The sequence below is a fragment of the Buteo buteo genome, chromosome 10 (assembly GCF_964188355.1).
Source record: "Buteo buteo chromosome 10, bButBut1.hap1.1, whole genome shotgun sequence".
Lineage (NCBI taxonomy): Eukaryota > Metazoa > Chordata > Aves > Accipitriformes > Accipitridae > Buteo > Buteo buteo.
Genome location: NC_134180.1, coordinates 8,719,204 through 8,746,656, shown reverse-complemented (window position 1 = coordinate 8,746,656; position 27,453 = coordinate 8,719,204). Strand labels below are relative to the sequence as shown.

Genomic DNA, 27,453 nt, shown 5'->3' with positions numbered 1-27,453 from the left:
ACTTGTGAGATCTCATGGAGAAGCTGTGGAATACAGTCATGTGTTTGTCCCTCTAATGTGGCTTTCTCTTTTTAAAAGCGCTGTGCAGAATGTGAGACACACTAGATAAGAGTGAATTTAACAGCTATTTTGTATCCTTTGAGGAACATCAGTATGGGCTGAAAGAGGGGAAAAAGACCTTTTTTGTTGAGTCCGGAATGGATCTGCTTTTATTGGAGGACTCTATGACTGCTTTTGTTGATATTTCCTCTGATAGCTTTTACCTGACTTGTTTTCAAAATCCTTGTTGAATTTTTTCAGTCTTCAAAAACTGCATTTCCTTGCTGAAATTCAAGTTTGGGGTCTAGAAAAATGTCCAAAATGATTTTGCAGATGGCTTGCTGCGATGTAGAAGTCCCAGAAATAGGACATTCTGTGAGGGAAGTCACCTGTTTATTTCCAGGAGGGCAGAGAATTTATTTTAAACAATGCCATTTTCTTTTCAATTACAGACATTTTTGTGGAAAAAAATTTGCAGCAGTCTCTAAGAAAGAGCACGTGATCACAATTAAAGGATGTGTTGTGCTGTATCAGAAGGTAGCATTTAAACCGGGGAAAGACTGAATATTGACTATAACTCATTGTAATTATACCATCTATTTCAAACATGTAAATATGTTTGGTAGCACTTACATGTTTATGTCAGCTATTGGGAAAAGCCATTTTCCTTTTTGGTAAACTTCTGATGGTAAGAATTTTGTTACTTGCATTTGAATAAGCAACAAACAACAAGTTCAGACGCAACAAACAACAAGTTCAGACGCCACAAATTTTTGCGTGAACAGAACTTGATCTCCTCTCCTGTGGTTGTACTATTTTACCCACATTCAGGTTGTTTGTAATAATTTCATGAATAGGAAATATTAATAAGCAATGCATTAAGACATGCATTTCTTAACAGAATAGACCATGAGCGTGGTAAAGTTGGTGAGACGCAAGGGATTGAACATGAGGCTGGGAATGGGGTGAGTGAGAATCCGTCTCTGGCTCTACCACTGACTGGCCAGCTCTTCCCATCTCCCACCTTAACTGGGATCAGCGGTATTTAGCTCCTTTTGAAAGGGCTTTGAGATCTACAGATTGAGATCATTCCAGAACACCCAGGTACTTTGCTAAAGTCTAACACGCAAACCCTGCAAAAAACTTGAAAGCTGATTTAACCTGGCACCGTGAGTGAAGCCGTGTCTCTGCTAAAATTGATGAGAAAACTCCCTTCACTTCTGGGGACTGGGATCCTTCGCCAGGGGAAATCATTCTGAGCCTATTTCCCTTCCCTTTGACATTTTCTGTCTTATCAAAAGCCAAAGGAGTAAGGAAGAAGGTTAATGACTAAATTGACAAATAAACAATCAGTTCAAAGCAGCAACACATTTCCGGGAAAATTTAAGAATCTCCTCTGAAAACTGGTTAGGAATTTAAACTCTGCCGCACTTCAATCCAAGAGAGACTATCCATATGGAGCTCACTGTGTTATGGGGGCTGCGGCTGGCTGGGAAATAGGAAGGGCTTTGGTTTTTCCATGGAATACGTTAGAGGAAAATTGCAGAAGAGGGGGGAAAATTATTGGGGTCATGGTGAATGGAGAAGGGCATTGCCACAGAGTTGTCTCGGGTAAAGCCCCTCCGACAGTGTTATGTACAATCTGGACACTGTCTGACTCTGGGGTGTCAGGTTTTGGACAGCAAAGCAAAAGAGTCTGTGGCTCTCCTCACCAAAACGAAAATGTTCAAGGAGTCACAGGCCACGAGACCGCTTTTCATCCCATTGCGACGCGAGCGATGAGCGACAATGATGGGAAGATGCCTCCCTCAGGCTCAGAGAACTAGAGTGTGTTTGGCTTTGTTTTCAAGGGCTCCACTTTGCCACAGTAATGGTGCATTAACAACAGCTTGATTTTAATTTAATAAATAATAGGAATTATGCTGCAATGGAGCCAAGATTTTAAACAAGAGGCTCCCGTAAACATTTTCTTCAGGAATCTGTGATAAACCAAAGATAGTGTTAGCCGTACTTGGAGGGAGTGGGGACGCCAGACTTGGAATCTGTCCATCTGCTTCACCATTGAAACAAAACCACTTTATAACAACCACAGAGGAGAGGAAGCGATGCCGCTTGGCACATACACTTACACTATGTGTGGTGGAAATGTTTATTCTTTATTTCAGAAAGATTTAGTGGGTGTAGAGATAATAGAGCATAGCGCTCGCTTGTGTCTTGGGGAAGGAGGGGTGATGGTGTTTGGGTTTTAAGGGAGTCCAGTGTCAGCTCCCATGGGGAATATTTTCGGTAATACCTATTGCAATCTCATGCACTTGGAAGGCAGGAGGAGACAGAGGAATGAAATGTGCTTTTCAGGAGAGGTGTTGTAAAGTCCCCAGGATTACTTATCTCTGACAGGGAGGATTTTACAGACTCCAGCAGACGGCAGAGGCAGAGTACTGGCCATTTCTGCATCGGCCCGGTGGCTCCTCCAAGGCCCCATGCTGGGACACCTCTCTCGGAGCGTCTCGGCTCGCTCTGCCCCTCTCTCTGTGAGACGCTGTGGGGCTGCCTGGGGCTCGCTGACCCCACAGACAACTCGCCTTGCCCCCAACGTGTGCCTCGTACCCTACCCGTGCTGGCTCCCTGAAGGGTCTTCTGGCTCCCCCTCTCTCGCATCTACCTGACGTACTGAGGCATTGTGTCGTGACTTGGGAACCGGGGAAGATGTGCAATACAAGAGTCTGTGGAGTCAGCAAGCCACCACGTCCCGTGGTCCCCAATGTCCCTCTCTGTCCCCCCCGGCGGCCACGGCTCCCTTTTCCCTGTGCACGTTCAGCTCTGCTGCGCTGCCTCTCTTGGGAGCCGCTCAAAATCAAACCCAAAAGACCCTGGACTGACCTCTGGGGATGGGAGAGTCCCTGCCAGAGTTTGAGACAGCATCTGTCTAGACTTGGTGTGTGAGCAAGTGAGTGAAGGGATGACTAAGTGTCTGAAAGTTTGGACCTTTGGAGAGGAGTCCCTTGGCTCGTTGTTTCTTGGATGAAGTTCTGCTTCCTGTGGAGCTGTGGAGATAAAGGATATTTTTCTCTCCCCCCCCCCTTTTTTTTTCCTTTTCAAAAAAGTAAAAAAATATGCAGATACATCTAGGGCGAGAAAGCAGAAACCTTTGAAAAAATTTTGCAAATCAAGAAACACAAAGAATGTGTTGAGTGAAACATTTCATAGCGACAAAAATCAAAACATCTCACTTCGCCTTCAACCACTTTAAAACATTTTAATGGTTCGAAAAGAAATTTCAAAATGAAAAGTCATGTTTTGCTTAAAACACTGGAAAGTGTTTCATTAAAAAGGAAGAGCGGAAGCAAAACAATTGCCTTTTTTTTTTTTTTTTTCTTTCCAATCAACGTGATGGCTCTTTCCTCAGCCTGTGCTAAGGTCAGGAACTGGGGCTGGGCCCGTCTTCCCTTTCGTTATGAGGGGCCTGGAGCTGGCAACCCTCAGATCTAAGAAAGGGGCAAGCTGATCAAATCATCTCCCACGCAAGAAATTCTTCTATCACCATAGCTATGCTTTATTTATTCTTTTTCAAATACAAATTTGCAAGCAAGCCCTGTCCCAGGGCCATCCCTGCTCACCAGTGGATGCCCACAGAAGTCTTTTTGGCCACAAGACAGTCTCAGATCCCAGGGAATGCCCAAAGGGGCTGGGGAAGTCCTTCCCCTCCAGAGGGCGGTGACACTGTGACACGTAGGTCTGAAGGGTAGCCTTGGTGGCCTTGGGAACTAGCAGAGTTCCACCACACCTATTCGGGCAGGTGTGGGACCATCAGGTGTGGTGGGATGGGGCACCGCCGGCCGGCGGGATGTGCTTGGGAAGGCCCTACCTGTGGGACGGTGTGGGTCAGGGAGGAAGGCGAGAAACAGCACCGCGAGGAGACTGTGATGTGCTTGGGAAGGCCCCGCTGGTGGGACGGTGTGGGTCAGGGGAGACGAAGGGGAGAAGCGACACCGCGAGGAGACGCTGGTGGCTGAGGCGAGAGGGAAGGATCTCCCCGGGGACTACAGCGGAGGGGGGACCCTGCTCCCACCCGGGGTTGTGGAGCTGGAGTGGGAACAGCGTGGGGAGTCAGAGACTGGCTGGCGGGGCGCAGCGGGGAGGCAGACAGGCTGCCTGAGGGGTGCTGGGGGTCCGTGGGGAGGGCCGGCCCCGGGGCCACGGGGAGGCTGAGGGGAGACGGGGTGCAGCAGGACCGAGGGAAGGCTGACGGGAGGCGGGCAGGCTGGCTGAGGAGAGCTGGGGGGCTGAGGGGAGCCCGAGGGGCGGCGGGACGGCCGAGGGGCTCGGCCCCGAGGGGAGGCGGCGGGCGGGCCGGGGCCCGCGCTGGGGCTGCGGGGAGACACGCGGAGCGGCGCGCGGCGGCCGGGGGGGCGGGCCCCACAGGCCGAGCGCGGTCACGCCGTCACGCCCCGCCGCCCCTTCCCCCCTCCAGCCGCGGCCGAGGCCGCTTTAAGGCGCGGGCGGGGCGCGGCCCCCGGCCCACCTCTGAACCCGGAGATTGACGGGCGGCCCGCGGAGGAGGCGGGGCGGCCCGCGGGGGCCGGCCTTCCCGCCGCCGCCGCCAATGGGGCCGGGGGGGGCGGGGAGGCGCCGCTGCCCCTTCCTCCCCCCGCCCCCCGGGCTCCTCCGTGCCAGTTTGAGGAGTCCGGAGCCGAACAAAAGCAGGCGGCGAGGGCCGGGAGCGGTGCGCGCAGGCCCGGCGGAGCGGGGCGGGCGGCGGGGGGGGGGGGCCGGGCGCCCGCTGCCGGCCGCGGAAGCGGTGCGGGCCGCCGGCCAGCCAGCCCCGTAACCCGGCCCGAGGGAGGGGGGGGGAAAGTTTGGAGCCCTTCCCCCGGAGCCTCCGCCGCGCTCCGGCCCCGGCAGCTCCGGCGCTGCCATCGCGGGCGGCCGCCCCGCTCCGCCCCGCTGCGGCCGTTGCTGCTGCTGCCGCTGCCGTCGCCGCCTCCTCCTTCTCCTTCTCCTCCTCCTCCTCCTCCCCGGGCGCAGCCCCTGCCCCGCCGGCCCCTGCCCCCGCCGGCCCGCCCGCCGCCTCCCCGGGCGCGGGGCTGAGCTGCCCTGCTTTTGGAGTCGCCGCCGTTTCCCCTCCCTTCCCCGGAACCCCCCCCTTCTCCCTCCCTCCTCCCTCCTCCTTCCCTCCCTCCCTTCCCTCCTCCCTCCCTCCCTCCCTCCTCCTCCAGCAGCCAAAGGGATTTTTTTTCCCCTTTCTTTTCTCTCTCTCTCTTTTTTTTTTTTTCATTTTTTTTCCCTCCTCCTCCTCCTCTTCCTCCCCGCCGCGGAGCCGGCCGCCAGCGTGAAGGATAAATAAAAAGCCAAGAGGAAGAGGCTGGGGAGGAGGAGGAGGAGGAGGAGGAGGAGGGGGGGGAGGCAAGAAGAAGAAGAAAGCGAGCAAGAAAAGAAAGCGAGGAGCCAGGCGGCCAGCCCAGCCGCGCCGCTCCCGGCAGCCAGGGCAGGAGGAGGAGGAGGCGGCGGCGGCGGAGCGGGGGCCGGGGGCCGGCGATGGATGACCAGCCGCGGCTGATGCACACGCACAGCGGGGTGGGGATGCCGGGGCACCCGGGCCTGTCCCAGCACATGCAGGATGGACCAGGCGGGGCGGAGGGGGAGGCAGGCAGGAAGCAGGACATCGGAGACATCTTACAGCAGATCATGACCATCACGGACCAGAGTTTGGACGAAGCGCAGGCCAGGTGAGAGCGGCGGACCGGCCCCCCCGGCCGGCGGGGAGGGAGCTCGGGGGGGGGGGGGCAGGTGCCGGGGAAGTTTCCCCCGCGCCCCGGCCCGGCCTTTGTTGTCCGGCGGGGGGAGCGCGCCCGCCCGCCCGCCCGCATCGCGCGGGGACGGCGGTTCCTGCTGCCGAGAAATTTGGGGAAGGGGACGGGTTAATTTGTTTCCCTCCCCCCCTCCCCCTTTCCCAACTTCGCGGCGCTTTCTGGGGGTCGCGGCGCCTACGGCCCGCAACCCACCCCCCCCACTGCCGCCTCACCCCGGCCCCTTCCCCACCGGGGGTCCCACCGTGGGGCTCGGCCGGGCGGGCGGCCTGGCTTTTCCCAGCCCTTTTTGGGGTGGGGGTTAATGCCGGAGGGGGGATGGTCGTCGGAGCAGGCTGGGCGTGCGGGGGGCTCTGCTTTGGGCTCCTTGGAAAGAGGCACAAAGTGCTGCTCCGTGGGTTTTTTTTTTTTAGGGGCGTTAATAATGTTCTTTTTTAGGGCCCTGCAGTGGTGTTATTTTTCAGGCCGTGTTTTTGCGCTTGGAGGATGCACATAGAAGCTTGGTTTTTTTTTTGTTTTTTTTTTTTAATTCTTAATTGCAGAGGTATTTAAAAAGGGGAAGGAAAAAAAAAAGGCTGTAAAAGCTGGTAACCGAATTGCCCCTGGCTTCAAGGAGTGCAAACCTAATACGCACCTTGAAAGGCGCTAGCAAAAGTTAAGGGAGGGGAAAAAAATAATCCCGAAATTGAAGGCACAGTTGAAGAAATAAAAAAAAAAAAAGTTGCCTTGAATTGCCTGGGGTACACTTGAAATTTCTTCTGGGCTGCAGAGCTCCTAGGTGTGGTGTCCTTCCCCCTGGCATTCATGCCCCGAGCCGGAGCGGATTGCTAGAATACATTGTTCCTGGAAAAACGCACCGCACAGCCCCAAGACTCCCTTAGTAAGAACTGCCAGAAGGATGAAAGTACCCCTTAAACCTCAGCTTATGTCCTCCCCAGCTTGTGTAAAGCTCCCGCTTACCAAAAAGGCTTGTTGCCGGGCTGATCTTACTGATTTTCTTGTGTTCTTGCAGGGGCAGAGTAGCTGTTAGGAGGAGGAAATCACGCACTTTCTCCCCGGCCAGACTCGGGGCAGTGAGGGGATTTTCCTTCGGAAAGTTGCAGAAATTGTGTGTCTTCCTGCCTGGATAATTTAGTGTAGTTAATCGAATCAATAAAACCAAAGCAGAACAGAGCTAGGAGAAGGCTTTATGGGTTTGTCTTGCTGGACTATTTCAGCTGCTTCCTCACAGTACTTTTTTTTTTTTTATTATTATTATTTTTAATGCTGAGCTGCCAAACATGCAGTATTTGTCAGTGATGTTTGGCTTTGCATTTCCTCCATCCATCCTACTATTGCATGGTTGTTTTGCTGCCTCTCTTCTTTTTCGTTTTTTTTTTTTTAAATGAAGTTTTGGGAAGATGTAAAGTGCCAGTATTATTTGTAAGAGGGCCCCTACAGCATATGTATGTGATTTGTGTATACCCAAATGTCTGCGCCCATCTGGGTGTGCTGATAAGGGGACGCTGTGGTTCTGCAAGGGTATATACCTTTGAGAGACTTCATCAGATATATAAATCTTTTTAACATGTTGTGGGTGGTGGGGTAAGTAGTGTGAATGTTTGCCAGATGTTCACATCGTCTTTCGCGTGTAATTTCGGTTGGTAAACAGAAATCCCGTAACCGGCGCCTGATAGCAACAGCCCTTTATACAACTGAACCCTTGGTTAAATGATCGTATGGCTTAAGAGAAAAAAAATAATCATACTGTTTCTTTGCCTCAGTGGGCACATGGTGGGTTTTAAAAACAGCCGGTTAACCTGCCCCCCCCCCCCAACCTCTGCTCAAAACCCACAGGAGAACGGTCAGCACTGAAATAACAGCAACCGAAAAGAAAGGCATTGAATAGCACGCCCTCCCGTTCCCAGAAGCAGCCGGCTGTGTTTTTAAACGTGTTTACTGTCCCAATTGTAAAGAATTAAATTTTAACACCTGCAAAGAAGCTGGATTTAAGTAGCATGGAGGCAGAGGAATGGGTTTCTCTCTCCGTACGTGCGCGTGTGTCTCTGCACTCCAAGTTGGGCGCTGAAATTCCCCGAATTGACAGCTTTAAGCAGAGGATGTTTCCAGCGCTGGGGCAAGGGGGGGATTATTTCCCCTCTGCCTTGCAGCGTGAGCCTAATAAAGCACATGGCTGGGTTTAATATTGGAGGTGGGGGACAGAGGGAGCCCAGTGCTCTCTCTGTATTGAATAAGACAGTTGAACCGAGCTTGGCTCCCAAAAGCTTCTGGCTTCAGCTCGGTTCATCGCCTGGCTCGCACCAGCAGTAGGAGCCGCTCAGTGGCAAAGGCGATTTTCGAGCCATTCCTAAATTGGCATAATTCATCTCCTCTGCGTTAGGTAGGTGGCTGTTTGCAGCACCGGTGCTCAAGTCCTGGCAGGGATGATGGCAGGGCCGAGGGGGCTCAAACGTGTCCCCCCCACCTCTGGCACGCACATGCCAGCCAGCGTGAATTTGGAAAGTTGTTCGTTGTGGTGACATCCTAACCTCACCCTCCCCTCTTTTCTTTTCTCTCCAGGAAACACGCTTTAAACTGCCACAGGATGAAGCCAGCCCTTTTTAATGTCTTGTGTGAAATCAAAGAAAAAACAGGTAGGAAATCAATGCTGTTGGTTCCATCTTATTTTCCTTTTTGCTCTTTGAGGGTTTTATTCCACCAAGTTTGTGGGGCCCCCCCCTCCCAATGTAGCAATATTTAAGTGGGGAGAAATAACTCGCCGGTATTTAATGCTTCTGGCAGTCAACTTGCATGATGCGGTTTGTGTCTGGAAGGGAAAATATCGTGGTTTAATTTCTATTGTATAGCCTCTTTTTATTTATTGCTTTTTCTGAGGGGAAGAAAAAATCAAACCCCTTGCAATTTCGGTCTTGCTCTAGTTTCTTCTTTAAGACATGGCGCTGTTTAAAAAAAAAATAAAAATCTGAGCACAGAGTAGGGGGGAAAGAAACAGAACAAAATGAAATTGTGCAGTTCTACTACTGTTACTGCTCAGATGAACATAAAGGTTTCTTGCTTTTTTTAAAAGAAAGGGTTAAAATGCTCTTGTCTGCCAATCATCCAGGCTAGCTCATGTAAGAGCTAGTTGTCAGTTGCCTTTAGTGAAAGCAATATATTAGATTGTTAGTTACTTTAGGGTACTGTTGTTTTATGGCATGGGGTGTTCTCAGGCTTCTAAAGAAGCTAATGGCATGAGAGCATTGGTTCTGCCGTTTCCCACTTTCCAGACCTCCTACCATGTACTAACACACTTATAACACATCCCAGGGGGGCATTTAAATTTTAAAAGCAACAATTAAAAAATAGCAGTCATCAATCAAGGGTGATCTTAAACAACAGATGCTCGGGGAAGGACATTTAGCAACATGCACCACTTATTTACGTATTTGTTGGAATCTCTCTTTTTTTTTTTTTTAACTAAAAAAATGGGGGGAATGATGGAAATTCAGCTGGGGGGCAGTCATCTCTGGTGTTGGCTTTCTGAGCTGACCAGAGTTGATCGGCGGGCTTTTCCATGCCGATCTAGCTGCCTTGTTTTAGCACGCTGCAAAGTACTTGACTTCTCCCCCCCCCCCCGCCTTTTACAACAAGGACTGTAACAGTCAATAATTCATATCTAAACCATATAAGCAAGGGCATGACATGAATGAAAGTGACAATAAATATGATTGCACACCCAGTTGATATACATTGATAGTTACACATAAAAGGGGAACAGCTTTCAGAAACCTGAATCTGTGCCTCTTTTTTTTTTTTTTTTCTTTCTTAAATATATATATATAAAACCTCCTAGCGTGAGCAGCTGATTGAAAATACAATTACTTGACTCTTGCAATATATATAAAATGACTAAGGGGGCCCTTTGTTAAACGTTGTTTGTGCAGCGTGTAGCCCAGACAAAGCACCTACCGATGGCATTCGGCTCTCTGAAGTCCTCACGGCTGCATGGCCGGGTCTGACCTTCCCGAGGAGTCCCTCCTTATGGAGTTCCCATAATATCGAGCAGTGGGTTCAGTATGGGAATGGACCTCCATAGAGTTCATATGATGTAACACAAGGGAGTCTGCCTAGAGATAAATTTTATGGGTTTTATAGTGTTTCCCTGTGTGCTACCCCCAAAAGAGGACCTTCTCCTCTTCCCTCTTTTTCCTTTTATTTTGTGTGAGCCAAAGAAAATGTTTGTCTGCCTGTTCTCCACATGTATTTGATGCTGTGTACATTGCCCGTGCAGGGGTACTTTTTGGCAGGGTAACTGATTAATCCCAGCTTGGCTTTGCTGTCGGTGCAGTTGCAAAGTTAGGGGAAGGGGAATCTGCTAGGACCAGACCTGGTGGGAAATCCAGGTGACCTCGGGGATGCTGTGGGATCCTGGAGGGATAGGGAGCTGTACGTACCCACAGTGACTGGGTGGAATAATTCCTGTCTGCTAAAGAAAATTGAGAGAGATGGTATAGGGCAAAGCATGCTGCTGGAAATAAAGGATATTCAGCTGTGAACTGGGGTTGTCTTAGATTTTTTTTAAATTTTACTTGTTGCTGTTGTGCCTGGGTTACTTTGCTATGGGGATGCTGTATAGAGGTCTCCAAAGAGGTTGAATTGAGATGGCTTTTGGAGCGTTGTTTTTCTACCCTTGAATATGTTTACGGTGAATTATTTTACTTTGCAAATTCAAAGACCTCCTCCCCTCTCCCCCATCTACATCCCCAAAAGTCACACTTTGTAAGGAAACAAACGGCCAGATGGTTTTGTTTTTATTTTTTTTTTTTTTTTTAATTATTGCTTTGTGGACCCACTGCTAGGAGGAAGTTAGCCTTGTTTTTTCTGGGGCTGAGGGTACCGCCTGCTTCTGGTTGCTTACTGCTTCCTTGTGGGCAGCGGCGTGAAAGTTGAGCCAACTTGTCTCTTCCCACTTTCCATTTTGCTTCCCAGATTTTTGCATGTGTCGTGTTTGAAATCCTGGTGATTGTTTGTGGTCACTGGTGGGTGTTTGAAAGTGCGTGCGTACATCTTCCCCCTGGCGTTATGATGTGCAGAAATGTGCGTTCAGTTACCCCGCTGCCTGATTTAAGTGACTCCAGAGTCTTACGGAGACTTTACCGCCGTCTCTCGCAACATTATGGCTAATATTTCATAGCGTTAACGTTGTCTTGAGCAAACCCAAAGTGTCCATAAAGTTCTTAGAAAAAGAGGTCGTCTGTATTGGCCAAAGAGTTCCCTTTTGCACTTGGGCTCTTCAGTTATTTTAAAGCATTTATAAACACTTAAAAAAATTAATATTAATAATAATAATTTTAAAAAAAAAAGCTCAGGGGGTTGTCTTTTGCCAGCAACCTGGAGATTGTTTCTTTTGGGGTGATGTCTGTTTAAAAGTAACAAAAGTTGAGAGGTTTGATCAATGCTGGCACGTGGGGGGGGGAATTGCTGCTTAAATATACATATAAGTTGTCGATGTTCATTTGGTGTGTTTTCACTTGCTGTTGGTTGCTTTGTTGCGAGGGAAGGGGCAGGACAGCCTTCAAATGGCTGGCTGGCTTTTTGGAATAATAATTATGGAAATGGGAGGCATTGTTGTCCTAAATACAATTGATTCCTCTGTCAATAGGGATTGAAATCGGAAATTGCATTGCTTATTTATAAAAAGTTTGAAGGCAGGGGTAGGGGCTCTGTCTTTACAGCCTCTTTTTTTTTTTTCCCCTTGTTTTTTTTCTCTCTCTTGGTATTTTTTTTTTTAAGCTGTTCTCTGCATGAGCAGAATAGCTAAGCAGAAGAATCAGGCAAGGCGTACGCAGACGTGGGGTCCTTGGATGGCAAACTGGAAAATATCTGCTGTCAAAATGCAGCAGCATCTATTTCAGCTGTGAGCCTTTCCCAACTCCCATCTCGTTCGGCGGGGACCGGCAGGGAGAGGCTGAGCGCAGGATATATGACCATTTAATCTGATTCCTCCTCCTTAAGAGGTTTTCCCATCGTTTCACTTTCTCCGCTCTTTTGGGGGAGGTGAGGGCATTGGGCAAATTCTACTTAAAAAGACCCTGACTATGTATTTTAAATCCCCCTGATTTTTATTTTCTTACTCCCCTTTCCTTTCTGTGTTGAAGGAATTCAGGTTTAAAAGAAAAATGTACATACCACTGATGGGGGGAATTTACAAAGTGGAATATTTATAGACAGCACTGATTAGCTGTGCAATTGTTGTTGAATAATGGGTTTGTGTTTTTCTTTTTTTTTTTTAATTTTAGAACATAATAGCTATATAAGGTGCCTCTTAGCTACCTTTCCCCGTGCATTATCTTCACCAAACTTAACTCAAATCAGATCTTTGGAGGAGGTAGGATTTTTTTCCCCTTCTTTTCTTCCTTAACACCCCTTTGTTCTCTCCAGCTCTGTGTTCAATTAACACCCCCATCGCAGAACTGTAGTCTCTTTTTTTTTTTAATCTGTTACTGTATTTCACTTCTGACACCTCTCTTATTATTCTTGCCTGCTATTTCTCTTTAATATAGCAATTATGATGTGGGGTTTCTTTCTTTCTTCCTCCTTCCCTTCTTCCCCCCGCCACAACTAAAGACCCACCAAGAGCGGCACGGGGAGAAAAGGGGCAGCCGCAGTGCGTGCAGTGCTGGTGTTTTTGGGGTGCGGGGCAGAGCTATAAGCGGGGTACGCTGACAAGCCCAAGGCCCCTCGGATAAAGTTTTTTGCAGGGCAGGATGGGGCAACTTGCTTTCCTCCCCCCCCCCCCCCCCCCCCCCCACCTCCCCAGCCCTTCTCTAGGGTTTCAAACCCTGCCCTCCTCCTTATCCTGCATTTCCACCGAGGTTTCCTAAGGTGCAGGGGAGAGTTAAACACCCCGATTTGAATTTCAATGCAATCTTTGCACCTAAGGCTTCATTCTGCTTCTGCAGAATCTCATAATGAAAGTGCTCGTGCTCCAGCCCTGGAGGATTGGGGTCCCTGCTTTGCTCTCGGCAGGTCCAGCCTTTGCCTGGCTGCTCTCCCTCCTGCCCTTCAAAGGGGAGGAAGCCTTTGCTTTGATATTTATTATTACTTTTTTTTTTTCTCCAGTTGAAAGGCTTTGAAGGCAAAAGTGATCCTTCTCTTTCCCAGCTGGGCAGGCTCCCCATAGGGGCAGAGTCTGCCAGGTCCCTGGTGTTGCTGCCCTGGGGGGGGAAGTGAAATATTTTGGGAGAGCAGGGCCACCAGCTGGCCAGCACTGCCCAAGGAAGCCTCTTTGCAGCTCACAATTAAATTGCTTCGAGAAACCTGATGTTTTCAAGGGAAAGGAGGGAAGGGAACGTGCAAGGGGCTGGAAGACAGGGATGGTTTGGGAGGGAAGGCAGCATCTGGGAGACCTTGGCTTGGTGGAGGGCTGTATTACTGCAGGAGGACTGGCCACCTCTAGGGGATTGGCTGGGAGGGGACGGAAACCAGACACGCTGGTGGGAAAGGGGACATGTCCCAGTAGGTTCTAGTGGCTGGAAGGAGCGGGGTCTTCAGGGCTGGACCTGTGTTGCTGCAGTGCGACCTTTCCCTGGGCTTTCCTCTTCCAGCATGGCATTGTCCATCAGGGATCTGCCAGGGATGGATAGCTTTGGAGGAGTGTGCTTGCAGGGAGATTTCTCTTTTTCCTTTTTAATTTTATATTTTCTTCCTCTCCCCTGGTAGCATGTGGTTGGAGCTCTTTGAACGGAGCAGGCTTAATTAGTTTAATCAAAATTGGCCTCCTGCAATCCTCCAGGGGAGGAGGTGGGAAGCGCGGGGCTGCCAGCGGGCTCTTCCTCCCACCTCCTCCCCCTCGGCCCCGCCGGCAAAGCGGAGAAACCAGGCCCAGCTCCGGCACAGCATTACTGTTCCTGAGGGACTCCCCACAATCCGCAGAGTACAGGAGCAAACCTGTTTGGTTTTGTTTCAGGGCTTGTTTTTTGTGGGTGCTTAATGTCGAGTAAACTTTGCTGTGATTGCAGCAGACTGGGAGGATGCTCTTGGAGGGTCTGCTGGGTCCCATCGCTCCCTGCCCCATCTGTTTGCGCCTGGGGGATGGAGGAGCTTGTCCTCCTGCCCCTGATCCCATGCTCCCAAGCCTCCCAGCCTTTGCTTGTTGCACCAGCCTCCCCCAGATTTGGGTAGTGGTGGCTGTTGGGTGTGTGTTTCTGGGGAAGGAGGATGCCGGGAAGGTGCCGTGCTAGCAGCCCGCTCTTCAGATGCTGCCTGCTGACAGCACTGGACAAGGCACAGAGGAGAAGGAATCTTTGTGTTCAATTAATGCATGCCAGAAAAATATCTATATTAATCAGATGTGTGCATAAATAACAGCTAATTCGAGCATCCTCTTATGTGAACGTTGGGTGTCTTCCCCGCTGCCATGGGTCTCTCTCCAGTCCATCTCCCCTCGCCTCTGCGTGGTCTTGGCAGCAGTCAAAGCGCTGTGGGTGAGTCCAGGGAAAGAGATCTTGTTATTTGGCCTTGTAGCTCCAAACAAGAAACTCGGAAGATCTTTCAGGCTTAAATTTCTCCGGGGAAAAATGGTTCAAGTTCCCTTATTTGAGACCTGCAAAGGGATTTCCCCCTCGGAGCACTGACTGTCTGCAAGCAGAGCTTTTCTAAACGATCTCAAATGCTAGATTTATTCCTGTTAGCAGGCTCATGTGCTGCGTGCCGGCCCTGGGTTTGAGGGCAGCGGCTGTAAACAAAATGCAGAGAAACTCTGAGACAATTTCATCATGGCTTTCCCCCCCCCCCGCCACCCCGTCACAAGGAAATTACTGCATGCAGCAGTTCTTTAGGGGAGTAGGGTGGTGGTTTAAACGTAAATGGTTTTGTTTGCAGTGAGATACACTAGGCTATGCTGCTGTTGGTGCTTCTGCTGAATCAGAGCTGGGGATTTTGGCAGGGAGAAGGGAGGAATATGGGATTCCTTCTGTGCCTTTGGTTCAGCACCTCATTCCCCCGTTCCTCCTTTAATCCAGGAGCTGCTGCCTTCTCTGCTAATGAAGCTCTGCAAAGGGTTTCGTGATCTCTTGGAAATTTGCTGTGAAGCATTTTACTACTATTTTTTTTTCTTCCTTCCTGCGCTTGGAGGTGGGGTGCTTTGGGAGGCAAGAGAGCCTGTCCTGTTTGCTCTGTGCACTACAGGGGTGGTTTGCAGCTGGTGCAAAATACGAGATACCCAGTGGGAACAGGGGGTGAGTTTGTGTCTGAAGATGTGGTATTTTCATCTTTTTTATTTTTTTTTTTCATTTATTTTATTCCTGCCTTGCATTTCCATGGCAGTTTTCCTATACAGTGAGTTTCACCCTCCTGGTAACACATGCTTTGCTTTGGGAGTTATTGGGGGGGTAGGTGGGCTGCACAGCCCTGGCTCCACAGACCCCAGAGCAGGATGCCCTTGCCGGGCTCCATGCTTTTGGACTGAATCTTTGGGCTTTTGGGTGCCAGGCAGGGAGAAGTTATGCTCCATTGTGCTGCAAGGATGTGCACTGTACAGCGCCTAGCACAGGGGGACTCGGTGCTGGGTTGGGGTTTGGAAGGAGGTAATGTGATTTACAGCAATGGATCTGGTTAATAATCTCCAGCAGCTTCTGTATACTCAGGGGTTGCTTGTATTCCCAGCCAGGTGTTTGCAGACCAGATCAATATGGCCCTATTTGCATGGGGCTGTCCATAATCTAATAAACCAACCTCAATCTGCATCCTTTGCTTTCCCCAAACATCCACCCAGAGATGATCCTGGTCCGGTTGGACTGGCAATTGTTCCCTGTGGTGGGAGAAGCTGTTTAGGAACAGTGCCTGGCCCCATGACTGCCAGCCTGGGGTCACACGTGGCACTCCAGTGCTGCCAGCGGGTACCAGGTGCCAAGGCTGTACCCTCCACCAAAGCCTGGGCTGTATGAGCACCCTTGCTTTTTGGGTGTGCTGGACGTCTGTAGGTGCCGTATGGTGCTTTGCAGACCATCACTTTGCCAGTGTGCTCCAGAGGCATCGACATCAGGGATTTTCCATGAAATCCCTCCTCTCACCATGTCGCCTTCAGGGAACATCTGCTGGAACCCTGTTTGAAACAAAAAATGATGGTTTTGCAGGCTGGGCGGTCGGCAGCTTCTGCTGAAAACTGTCTCAGAGGTGGTGCGTCCCCCAGTGACTTAAATAATACAAGGTGGCGGGCGGAACAGGGATAAATTACAGAATGCTGTGGCCTGAGGAGGCTGTAGGCTGAATACGTTAAAACGTGGTGTTGTCAGGCCAGTGGTGGGGCTGGGGAGGAACTCGGGTGATGCTTTCTCCCGGTGCTGGGGGATTGGTTGGGCTGGAATTATTGGTTTGCAACGATGTTGATTAAAAAAAAAAAAAAAAGAAAAGAAAAAAATAAAAGCACTGAAGAATTAAATCTCTTTACCTTGTGTTTGTGAGCCCTGTCCCCGTATACTTTATTTTTTTTTAAGCCAGAACAGAAAGCCACCTTTACTGGCTTCTTTTCCTGATGGCAAAGGCAAGGCATCAGGACAACAGGCTGTTGGGGGATGGCTGCCGGGGGAAGCTGCCTCGCTGGGCTGCCATGCCTGCCGAGGAGCGGTGTGCTGCTGCTGCTTCTCGGTGTTTTGGGGACGTCGCCAGCACAGATAATAGAAATCCCCTCTGACACCTTGTGCAAGCAGCACGTTGTCACCGTCCTCTCCCTGCCCAGCCTTTTATTTATAGAAGAAGCCTTACCCAAAATAGCTTTTTTGCTTGCCCTAAGCTGACGGGCTGTTTCCCACCACCCTTTTTTTTTTTTTTTTTTTTTTTAAATATACTGATAAATTGAAACCCCTTGGAACAGCCAATGCTGTGAGGAGCCCCTCTAATCTAAAATGATAACTTTGCCATTTTACTTCAGCCTTGGTGAAAAACGAGCAGAGCTGCCTTTGCAAGTGGGATCAGCCCGTCTAAATGCTGGTGGCTGGATTTTTGTTTCTCGCCTGAGTGCAAGCCTAGAAACTCAGTTCATCATATCCACGTCCCGTTTTTGGTTTCACAGGCAGCATTTTGTAGTGCCATGTTTGGCCCAGCCTGGCTGGCCTGCCTGTCCTCGTTATCAAAAGAGGAAAATCAAGTTTCTCTCCTGGTTGGATAACATTTTCAAATTCCAGAGTGATGTTGATTAGCAGAATTAGCAGTGGCAGGTTAACCAGCAAAAGTACCCTTTCAGTTGTGAAGTGTTTGTTGCTGGTCGCTGCTCCTTTCCCAACTCCAGTGGTCCCAATTCTGGACATGGCTCCACAGCACAGGGGGTTTTCTCTCTTAATTCAGTGTGACTGTTTCCTTTGACATTTGATATTTACAAGGCTGGAGCCAAAATGAAAGTGAATCTGCCCGTATCTCTCCAAAATGTGCCTTTCTAATTTCAACATTAATGTTTCAAAACCCAAGCTGCTGGTGGGTGTACATTTGCTTGTTTACATACATCGTTTTTTTCCTTGTGCAGTGATTCTCTGGTGAAACATTAAGAATGATACAATACCTGGAGCCTCTGGATGGATCGGTCTCTGGCTTTAAGCTTTGAATTTGGCTTTTAACTCTTAAGTCTCTAATTTTAAAAGGTTGCAAGTATTTTAACTTAGTCTTTTTTGTTTGGGAGGAGGAGGTTTATATGCAAAATTATTATTGCAATAATATGATTATTGCAGTCATTTGCAAGAATATGATTAATTTGCAATAAAATGATTATTGCAAATCTCTAGACAAAAGGCACAGTTCACAGGGTAAAAGAAATGAGTTGGAAGGAGTTGCAGCTGTCAATCCTGACTTCACAGCACAGGACGCAGCCTCCCTGGTATGTTTTGTGTGAAGCTTGTGCTTTCCAGAGGGGCGTTTGGTCTTGTGTAGGAAAGTTGCAGACGGTGGGACATGTTCCACCACCCTGATGGAGGTGGTGTTTTGAAGGGTTTATGACCCTTGCTTTGCAAGGGGTCACCTATTTATTTCTGATACGAATTTGTGAAGCTTCTGGCTGCTGTGTTGTGCTGTGCGTGTGCCTGCTGAGGGCAAGGAGCCTGCTGCAGCCCTGCTTCTGGTGCAGTTGTGTGTCTGGGGGGAGCAGGTGGCAGGAATGGTGTTTTCGGCAAATGTATTATTCCCTCGGAAAATCCTGGCTGTTAGATCTGGTTAGCAGATGTGAAGTGTCGATCAGTATTGGTGGTGGGACGGGGAGTTGCAATATACTTTGCTAATGGAGAAAAACCCGAGGAGCAATTTCCGATTTACGCTTTCGGCGATGTGAAATGAAGCCGTCTGAAGCGCTTTGCTCAGCAAGCTCTTAGCAGACTGCTTTTTCCTCCCTACTTCGTACAGATTTTTCCGAAGAGGGTGTTTTCTCGGCTCCGTTGCTAGGTGAACAGAGGTGACTAGCGGGGTACGGACCCCTTAAATGTATCCGTGCATCCGGAGGCACAGAGCATTGAGCGTGGGAGCAGGGAGTGAGCAGCGCCCGCTGTAGCTCGCTCCAAAGCCCCGGTGCAATTCTGTCCCCAAGTGGCTGAAAAGGTCATTTAGCGCAATAACAAATGTTTAATTTTTTTTTTTTTCCCCTACTCCCTCAAATAGTCAAATTAGCATCCTTTCTCTGCTACAGGAGCTTCTGGAGGGGGTGTCCCGAAAAGGATTATCGGTAGGAGCGCCTGGTCCCGGGCTGTTCCTCTCCCGAAGGTCCCTGGCTGCTATTTGCACATCCTGGGGTCTGACCGCGGCTGGCATTTCCCCTGTTCAGTGGAATTTACTTTCTGCCTGGCAAGGGCATTGGGTAACATTTGCGCACCTGGGCTGCTTAAGCTGCGGAGGGGCTGGGGGGATGTGGCGGAGAAGGTCAGGGGTCTCTGCTTTCCTTACGGGCAGGAGGGAGCAGGGAGAGCAGCTGATGGGTACTGTGTCCTCTACCTAGGCAGCAAGCAGCAGGGGGAAAATGATGTTATGTGGCATGATGGTATCTGTGCAGCCATCTGGACCCTGCTCTGATGCTGGGTGCATGCGGGGTTTGCCCTGGCCGTGGAGAGCTCAGACCCCACTCAGTTTCCACTTGCAGTGGATGGATCGGTTGGGCAGCAGGTGCTTGGTTGGTTTTTATTGTGGCAAAGGGTGCTATATTTCCACTCAGATAGGTTTGCAGCATGTGTCCAGTAGGTGTGCAGCCTGGGGTGGGATTTCTCCTTAGAAGTGGCTCTTCTTCACTGAGATCTAGAAAGCCGTGGGGTCCTGAGCCATGCGCAGCAGCACGATGGCATGGCTGGAGGTTTAGGGAGCCTATCCCAAGGCCAAATGGGGATTGTTTGCTGTGAAAAACCCGCAAGCAATATGGAAGGAGATAAGACATAGCGAAAGGTGGCGGTAGGGAAAGTCCCTGGTCTTTCCGTGCTCCAGAGGCAGGTGGCAAAGTCCACGCAGGTGGAAGGACAGATTTTTACTTCCCTTTTTCTGCTGTGTTTGGTTGGGCCTTGGAAACATCCTTCAGCAAAGGCAATGTGCCTGGCTGGCTGGGTGCTTGGGGGGCTGACAAGCCAGGGGCCAGGGCAGAAGGCGAGTGCCGGGAGGGCCATGACAGCACGGTGCTTCCAGCCCCAACACCCAGTTGGGAGCTGCAGGCACGGCTGGTGGAGCACGCCGGTCCTGCGTGCTGAGGCATGCAGCTGCGGGCAAGGGCGGTGGATGGACCTGCTTCATCATACAAAGGCTGCGATTGAGAAAGGAGCTGCACAATTAGGAGAGGTCCCTGTGGTTTGTGTTCGAAAGGATCTCCATTAGGATAGTTTTTAGGCTCCTGTTTAATCAGAAGGCTGTCTGCTGACGAAGAGGGAAAATAAGATGCTTATGCCGGTGGGTCTCTACTCATGCCGCATCCCATCTTCCTGGTCGTTTTTGCTTTTTTATTGCTTTTGCTTCACCCTTTGGGGATACCAGGTCTGCTACCCCAGAGTCAGCCAGGCTCCCATCAGCACCCTTGGGTAGTGATGCTCTCCTCCCTCGGGCAGCTCTTTCCAAGGATCTCCTCAGCCTCTTGCCCATCGCACATAGTCAGCAGCCTGCTGCTTTCTTCTTGCCACATCTCCTCCCTCTACACAGGCTCTGGTGCTGGGTCTGACCCTGGTCAGCGATTGCCCTCGTGGACTCCTGGGGAAAGCCCATCCCTGTGACTCTCCGGAGGGCTGTCTTAGCCTCAGTGAGGAGCATGGAGGAGGCCTAAATGAAGAACAAATGAGAACCATATAGAGACAAATGGGAATCAGATTTAGGAAGCAGACGAGACAACTCTTTGGAAGGGGCAGGGGGGCTGTTTGCTTTAATCAGTCTTCTTGGGTTTCAGGCAATAATAAAGCAGATTTGTTTTCTTTTACCTTCTCTTCCCCCAGCCCCCTCTCTTTCCCTCTGTTCCTCTTGTTGTTCTCAAAACAGCCCTGGGTCCAGCAGCACCAGCATCTCCTCCCTGAGCTCTCACCTTCTGCGAATGGGATTACCGGCCAATCCAGCTGACATATTGTCCAGTTTTTTCCCCTTCTCCTGTCTGGTTCTCCCTGTCGGGAGCTTGTTGCCTTGAGCCAGGCTGCCTTGGCAGGGCTGCTGGGGACGGGTCCCTCCCACTGCCAGAGGAGGTTTTTGGACTTTCTGAAGCAAGTGGTGGAACAAACTCCTCCAAATGGGCTGAGATTTTCTCTGCGGAGTTGATTTGTCCTGGCATGCTCTGCTGTGTACTTTAGAGGTAGTCCCCAGGGACTGGCCATGCTTGGAGGAGATCAAAGTTTCTCCGTCAGAGGTCTTGGGCATCCGAGATGCTTGAGTTACCTCCTAACATGTGCTCCTCTGGGATGTGGTGGTGGTTGGTGGCTGCAAGAGAGGACCCTGCCTTCCCAGCCAAGTTGTTTCCCTGCTGAAATGTGCTTCCTTCCTCCTTTTTCCCCTGATCATCGTCTTGGTGTGCAGCAGGTGGATCTTGGGAGGCCTGGGGCCGTACGTAGCTGTGGGTCAATGGAGCCAAGTTTTTGATCCCTTCCACTTCCAAGAGTCCTGGCGGTGAGTAATCATCTTCCCAGGCAGAGAGGCCAGACCGGAGCTGGGATTAGCAGTTCCTGTGACCACCTCTGCAGCTCAGTCTCCTGTGCTGGACACCACGCAAGGAATGAAGTTTCTTCCACTTTGAACAGGAATGTGTGCCCTGCCTGCTGCTGTGTGCCCAGTCGGGGAGGTCTCACCAGTGCCTTCTGTGGCTGGGCTGCTGCAGTGTGCAGGGCTGCTGTGGTCATGTCCCAGGCAGAGCTTTCTCATACAGAGTTGTTTTTCTATTTGCTGGTCGCTAGTAGAGAGACAAGGGATCTGGGGTAACCTCTGGCATGTTCTAGTAGATGGCTTTCAGGTGCTCTCCTGGGTTTTGTAACCCACTTAATCTCTGTTTTACGCAGGATTCCCCATCCTGGAGAGTAAGTTCACCCACTCTGCTGGGATGTGCTGGGAGGGCTGGTGATGAACAGCCTTCAGCATGACCCTTGGATTTCCAACTGCTCGTGCCTCGGGCAGAGACTTTCAAGCTGGCAGAGCCAGAACTGTGTTCCCAGCTGGCCTGTGGGTTTGTGGGTCCCCTCCCATGTTCGATGGGTGATGCTGGTGCAGCGCAGTGGGGTGGTTTGTCCGGGCCACCCTTCGCTTCCAGCGCTCTGCAGGTTTCTTGTGAACGCTGCAGAATTGCACGTACAATTGCAACCATTTTCCTGTGTGGCTTGGCACATCTTGCGTGTAGGCTTTGCCGATAATCCTTGATGGAGGCTGTGTCCGATCCCACTGCAGGCATCTTAGCTGCTTGGCAAGAGCCATTTGGGACAAAGTTTGTGGTGGCTTTGCTGCCTAGGAGGGGCTGATTTAGTTAACGTTTGCAAGACTGCCACAGGGCTTTCCAGTTGCAAACTGGTTTGGCTTTGCTCTGAAAAGGAGAGTAAAGCAAAAGAACCGCACGTGCCCTGTGGTGGCTTTTCCAGGTCCCTGAGGTTGGCCCGAGGGAAATTGCCTCCATTGCAGCGCAGTGTGAGCCTCCTCCCTTGTTCAGTGCAGCAGAAATTGTGGTTGTAAACCTTCACCCCGGTATGTAACCGTGCTGTGGGCAGTCGTCTCCCCCAGCTCGTGCCGGTGGGTGCCAGGGGAGCACACGGGTGCTTCGGCGCCCTGGCCCTGGATGCATCCCAAAGCTCCCCATCTTGTGCTGTATTTCATCTTCCCGTGCTTCCAGAGAGGTCTGCGTGTAAGATACTTTTTGTTGCTGCCAGCAAGCTTCCCTTTAACCATGCCACCGTGGGGCTTTTTTTAAATTTTTATTTTATTAGGAAATTCCCATTTGGTTGCTTTAAAAAGCAAGCCCTTGTGGCTGGCCCCTGGCCCGCCGCTAACAGATTTGTTTGAGAAAAGGCTGCGTTGGCATCCTGCTTTATTGAACATGCCTCCTGGGAAGGCGGTTTGAATATCCTTCTGTCTCCTCGGAGCAGGGAGCTCTCAAGACTGCCTGCCGCCATGGGGATGGGGAATGCTCTCCTCTCCTCTCCCTTTCCCTCCCACCCCTTCCCCTTGTTCGAGCCTCCCTTTTCTTTTTTTTTTCTTTTTTTTTTTTTTTCGGAGGAGAGAGAGTGCTATGCACGGTGCGTCCCGCTCCATGCGGCTTTTCTCTTTCCCCACGGAGTTCATCCAAAGTTCGTATCCAGACGATGAACAAAGTAGCTCAGACCTTTTCCTGACTCCTCACCCTTTGTCCTCATCACTTAGTGACAGACAGGAATCAAATGCCACAGACAGGCTGACGGGACAGGGCTGTGTGAAAGTCCTTGGAGGAGGAGGAGCAGGAGCGGAGCAGTGCTGGGTAGATGGGGGACTTAGGTTTAAACTTTTCTCCCCCTCCCTGGGTAAAGAGCAGAGGTGCTTTTACTTTGAAGGGCAGAGGGGAGGTGCAGCTTTTTTTTTTTGTTTTTTTTTTTTTTTGGCAGAAGCCGGATAAATTTTTAGCGACAATAGACATAGGGAAGAAGGACCGGATGGAGTTAGCCTCAGTGTTTAGCACTGGGTGTGCCTCCTGTCGGGAGAAGGGGAAGGAAGGGGCTATGGGCCGTAATGGATCAGAGGGATGGAGGCTGCTGGTCTGCCTGCATTGCCTCTCTGCTGGAACAGGAGGCTTTGCCATAGGGAAGAAGGGGTGCACGGTCCTGGTCCCCATCCATTTCTAAAGGCTGCATTGCCCTGGCGTGGTCTTCCATCTCACCTGGCTTCGGGGCTCCTCTCTGGCGGTGGGTGGTAGACCACGGAGGGTGCAGGGGAGTGGGGTTTAATGTCAGAAGCCTCCCTGTGCCAGTGGGCAGCATGTGCAGGCTGGTTTAGCTGGGCAGCTGCCTGGGTTGGACTTCTTGCTACTGTCGAAAGCTGGGAAGGGACCGTTTCCCAAGCTGGTGTTCAGGGTGCTCGGGGGGCTTGGCTCAGCCTGTCAGGAAGGGAAAGGAGCAACTTAGTCTGTTTGTTTGTTAGCAGTTGTCTAACACATTCAGCTGTCAGAATTGGGATGACTCCTGATGGGTACTTATCCCTCTTCCAGATGTTCTCCCCACCATTCACCTTCTTTCCTTTTTTTAATGAAAAGTAATGACAACTGGAACGTCTGCAAGTCCCAGATGAGGAAAGGATGGCAGTACCTCATGGCAGAGATTTTGTGGAGGCTTTTATAGAAGGAAGCCACGTTGGCTGAAACGCCAAGTTTGGCAGAGGTTGGAGGGTAAGGATCTCAAGCCTCGAGGGAGAGGAGGTCTCCACGAAATGTATGGTGACCCTTTGCTCGGGGTTGCTCCTCAAAAGGTGCTGTGATCCTGCAGAGACGTGCTGGGCCAGAGCTCTGCTTCAGTCCTGGATCTTCTCATGACTAAATGCCTCACATCTGTCTCTGGAAAGCAAGGATCTTACCCTTGGTCTCCTAAGGGGATCCTCCTGGTGCAGACAAGTGGCTGCAGCCTCCCATAACATGTTATCTGTTAAAGCCTCTGGAGCAAGCTCCAGGGATGTGGTGCTTCACAGCCTCCAGGGCTGGGGGCTTCGCCTGCTCCAGGCCACCCTGTTGGCAGGGAGATGGGAATATCCCTTGTGTAGACCAGCTCCGTGCCTGGCTGTTGAGGCATGGGTATGCGATTGGGCAGGGAGGGGAAACACTGCTGTCCGAAAAGGACTTGCAAAGGAGCGTTTACATTTGGTCCTTAAGTCCTGGGAAGTGCCCTGGAAGCTGTGGGTGAGAGGACAATCTCTTGGGTTCAGTCTGCATGTGGAGAGAGACTGCTCATGGCTTAAATGAGCAAGAGCAGTGTTGTCTCCTCTGTTGGCAGAGGAGAAACAAAATTGCTCAGCAAGTCTCAGGACTGAGCAGGGAGCTGGGGCGACCAGCTCACTCCACGGCATGGCAGGTTGAGTCTCCATCCCCAGCCCTGACTCCAGCATTCCACATGGCTCTGGCTGCCCTCGTCAAGTCTGCTGCTGGCTGCCAGGGCCGCTCACAGGGGTCATCTCAGAGGCAGCAGGAAGGGGCTGGGGAGGTCCAGGTTTTGCCCTCTTTTGTTTGCTGATTTTGCAGAGCTTGCTATCTGGGCCCTGGCCAGCTTGTCTGACTCACAGGAATCATCTTGCAAGTCTCCTACACCCTCCATTACCTGATCTGAGTGCTTCCTGGCGTGTCGGTGCTCACCACCATGCCATCGCAGAGCAGTGGCCGTGAAGGGAGCTGTGCATTTGTGCAGCTTGTGTCCGCCGCAGGCTGCTGCAGCGTGAGGTGCTGAAAGGGACCAGAGCCTGGGTCTCCTCTGTCACCCTTTGCGATGCAGGCTCCCTTTGCTAGCGACCATCTTGCCTGACCCCGCGGACGGTCTCTAACTGTCTTTACAGAGACATTTGCTCTGTTTGAGAGGCAAAATAAAGATGTCCTTGCTCCTTAAGAGGAGCAAGCTTGGTGGTTTTGTTATTTCCCTGTTCCCTGTGCTGTGTTGCTGGTAGCAGCAATATTGGGTGCTGTAGGAGGTACTTTGGGGGGGTCCACTTGCCTCTTGCCTGGTTGCTGTAGGGCTGCTGTGTTTCTGTTCATAAATGCAACAGGTTGGACCTGGAGGAGGATTGTGGTGATGAGAAAGACCTTTTACTATCCACAGGCTCCTTCCAGTACTCACTATCTCTGGTAAATGCAGTGGGTCAGCAGGAGGTGACCAGAGTCATGTCAAAACTCCATACGCTGATGCTGCAAACTCTGAGGTACCTGCTGAGCAAAGGTGGGTGTGAGACACGCTTGGAAATCCCCCGTGTTGCAAGCTGGGAAGTCTCCTGGAATTCCTGGCTTGCCAGTCATGCCGTGAATTTTTTGCGCGCAGCTTTACCTCCTCATGACTGCAGGGAAGCGGCTGGGGCATGTTCCCAGCTGAACCTCCTACCCCTTCGAGGTGCTTGGTTTGGCAAAGGGCTGCTGTTGCATCAGGCCGGGCTGCACCCAGCAAGTGCGGGGGGAATGTCCCTGTGCTTGTGGCAAGAGCGTTGCTCAGAAATATTTCCATATTGTGGCTCCTCTGGGTGCTTCGGGAGGTCTGTGTTTTTGTGGCTTGTTTCCATGTGCCACATGTTAATTTTTCTCCCGTGGGTCACGGTGACTTGCAAGATTTGAGTGTTTGGTGGCTTTATGGCCTGCGGCTGCCAAGCTGTGTGTGATGTTGTGCAAGCAGCTTGCATCTTGTATTAAGTTTGCAGGTACCTCATGGAGAGCTCAAGAGAACCTGAAGGTGCTGGTTTGGTATGACTGGGGGCTCGCATCCCCAGTGAGCTATGGGCAAACCTCTCCTACAGACTGGGTGCCCGTGGACAGCCTGGCTTTGTGCGGTGGCAGGGAGGTATTTTGGCGCTCTGCTGAGCAGTGGCAGGGTGGCTCCTTGTTGTGTGACGGGGAGCTGTTGGGGTGCCTCACCTGGCTGGTCCCCCACAGAGTGGGGAGTCCTGGGTGCCCTCAGGTGCAGGACTGAGGGTCGGAGAAGCAGCGCTCTCCCCTCTTGCAGAAGGGTCAGGCCAGCAGTGAGCTGTGCTCCTCTGGGATGGTGGCTGAGGTTTGGGTCTCCCCTAGCCCGAGCCTCCCACTTGCAGGGCCTTGGTGCAGCCTGTTGCTAAAAGGGGAAGGTGATGTCCTGAAAATGCCCCCCATAGGTGATTAGGCACTGACGTTTTGCCACCTTTTCAGCAGAGCTGGAGTCCCAGGGCTAGTACAAATTAGCCACTTGTTTGTGGTTGTGAGCTCCCCCCTTGGCAGGAGTCTGTGTCAATGTGTCCCCTCCATCAGAAGGGATTTGGGGTGTGGGGGAGCATTGCTATCTGCCTTGATACGTTACCTATTGTGCGTCCCAGCCTCGTCGAGTGCGACGGTGTCCCACAAGACACGTGATCGCTGCCAAGCCAGCCCCGGAGTCAAGCTCTCCTGCCATCTCCCCCTACCCCTGCTTGCCTCCTCTGTGGCAGTGCCTTTGTCAGCCGGCCAGAAACCCGCAGCACCGCAGCCAGCCTCCCCAAAGTGCCAGCGATGCGGTGCGGCCTTCGGGTCCCAGCCCCCCTCCCCGCCTCTGCCCCAGCATTTATCAGCAACCTCCCTTCCCTCCCAGCCGCCAAATTCTTTCTCTGTGCCGTCATCCTCCGGCCAGAAGCCGCCCCGTCCCCACTCTCCCTCCCTCCCTCCGAAACCAGCCCAGAACTGCTGGGCAAACATTTTGCCTGTTGTTATTACAGTATTCCCATCTGCATACTTAGTCATAAACCCCTTTTAATTCCAGCCTTTTTCTGGGGCGGGGTTAAGAGTTCAAACCCATCATTTTTCTTTTGGGGCTGGAGGCTTACAAAAGCAGCCCGCGGCGAGATTGTTCGGGAAGACGGGGCCGAGAGCAAGTTCAGGGGGAGGGAAAGGGGAACAGGGCGGTGGGGAAGGGGGGGTTGCACACAGGGGTGCTGGCTGTGTAGCCCCCCTCCCTGGGGAAGGCTTTGGATGAGGTGTGTGTGGGGCTGGCCATGGCAGAGGGGTGCTCTCTGCCAACCCTCCCTTCCTTTCCCCTTCCTGCTGCTCGCTGGGAAGCTGGAGGTTGATGGGGCGGCCCCCTCACGATGAGGTGTCAAGTCATGCCGCTGCTGGTCTTGCCTCGTTTGCAGGAGTCTTTGGGTTATGGAGCGCTGAAAGCCAGAGAGGAATGTTCCCAAATGGGTGGGGAGGGGACCAGCCCTGGCTCTGTGTGAAGGCCTCTCCAGAAGAGTCCCCCAGGCACAACCTGATGCTTTAGCGATGCAAAGGATGCTGCCAGGCTCCCTTTGTCCAGCTCACCGTGTCTTTATTTTCAAAGGCTGTCCCCTCCTCGCTTGGGGTGGTGAGGGTCCTGCTCCAGGAGCACTGGCAGTCCCTGTGCTCATCTCCCACCTGGTGCGGGCATCCCTAGGGCTGGATGAGCCCAGATATCTCTGCATTTCTTCCAAAAAAACATTGGGGTCCGTTCCTTGTGAGCCTACCTGGACTTAGTAGGTGGCTGTAGTAACTCTT

General features: G+C 51.5%; 2 protein-coding genes across 7 annotated transcripts in view; both read left to right on the top strand.

Moving 5' to 3' along the window:
* The window catches only part of LOC142035872 (14 kDa phosphohistidine phosphatase-like), a 381,702-nt gene that overhangs the window by 65,988 nt on the left and 288,261 nt on the right, over positions 1-27,453 (top strand). The gene's annotated exons all lie outside the window — the stretch shown is intronic.
* Positions 4,577-27,453, top strand: part of PBX1 (PBX homeobox 1) — a 136,595-nt gene continuing 113,718 nt past the window's right edge. For 2 of the 6 annotated variants that reach the window (XM_075038480.1, XM_075038476.1), the window contains exons 1-3: positions 4,582-5,765; positions 8,406-8,479; positions 25,052-25,168. In XM_075038480.1, coding sequence (XP_074894581.1) covers positions 5,575-5,765; positions 8,406-8,479; positions 25,052-25,168 — 382 coding nt within the window. In that variant the 5' untranslated portion in view covers positions 4,582-5,574. Of the gene's footprint in view, positions 5,766-8,405; positions 8,480-25,051; positions 25,169-27,453 lie in introns of all 6 variants that reach the window. The other 4 variants (XM_075038478.1, XM_075038479.1, XM_075038477.1 and 1 more) reach the window with 4 other exon arrangements.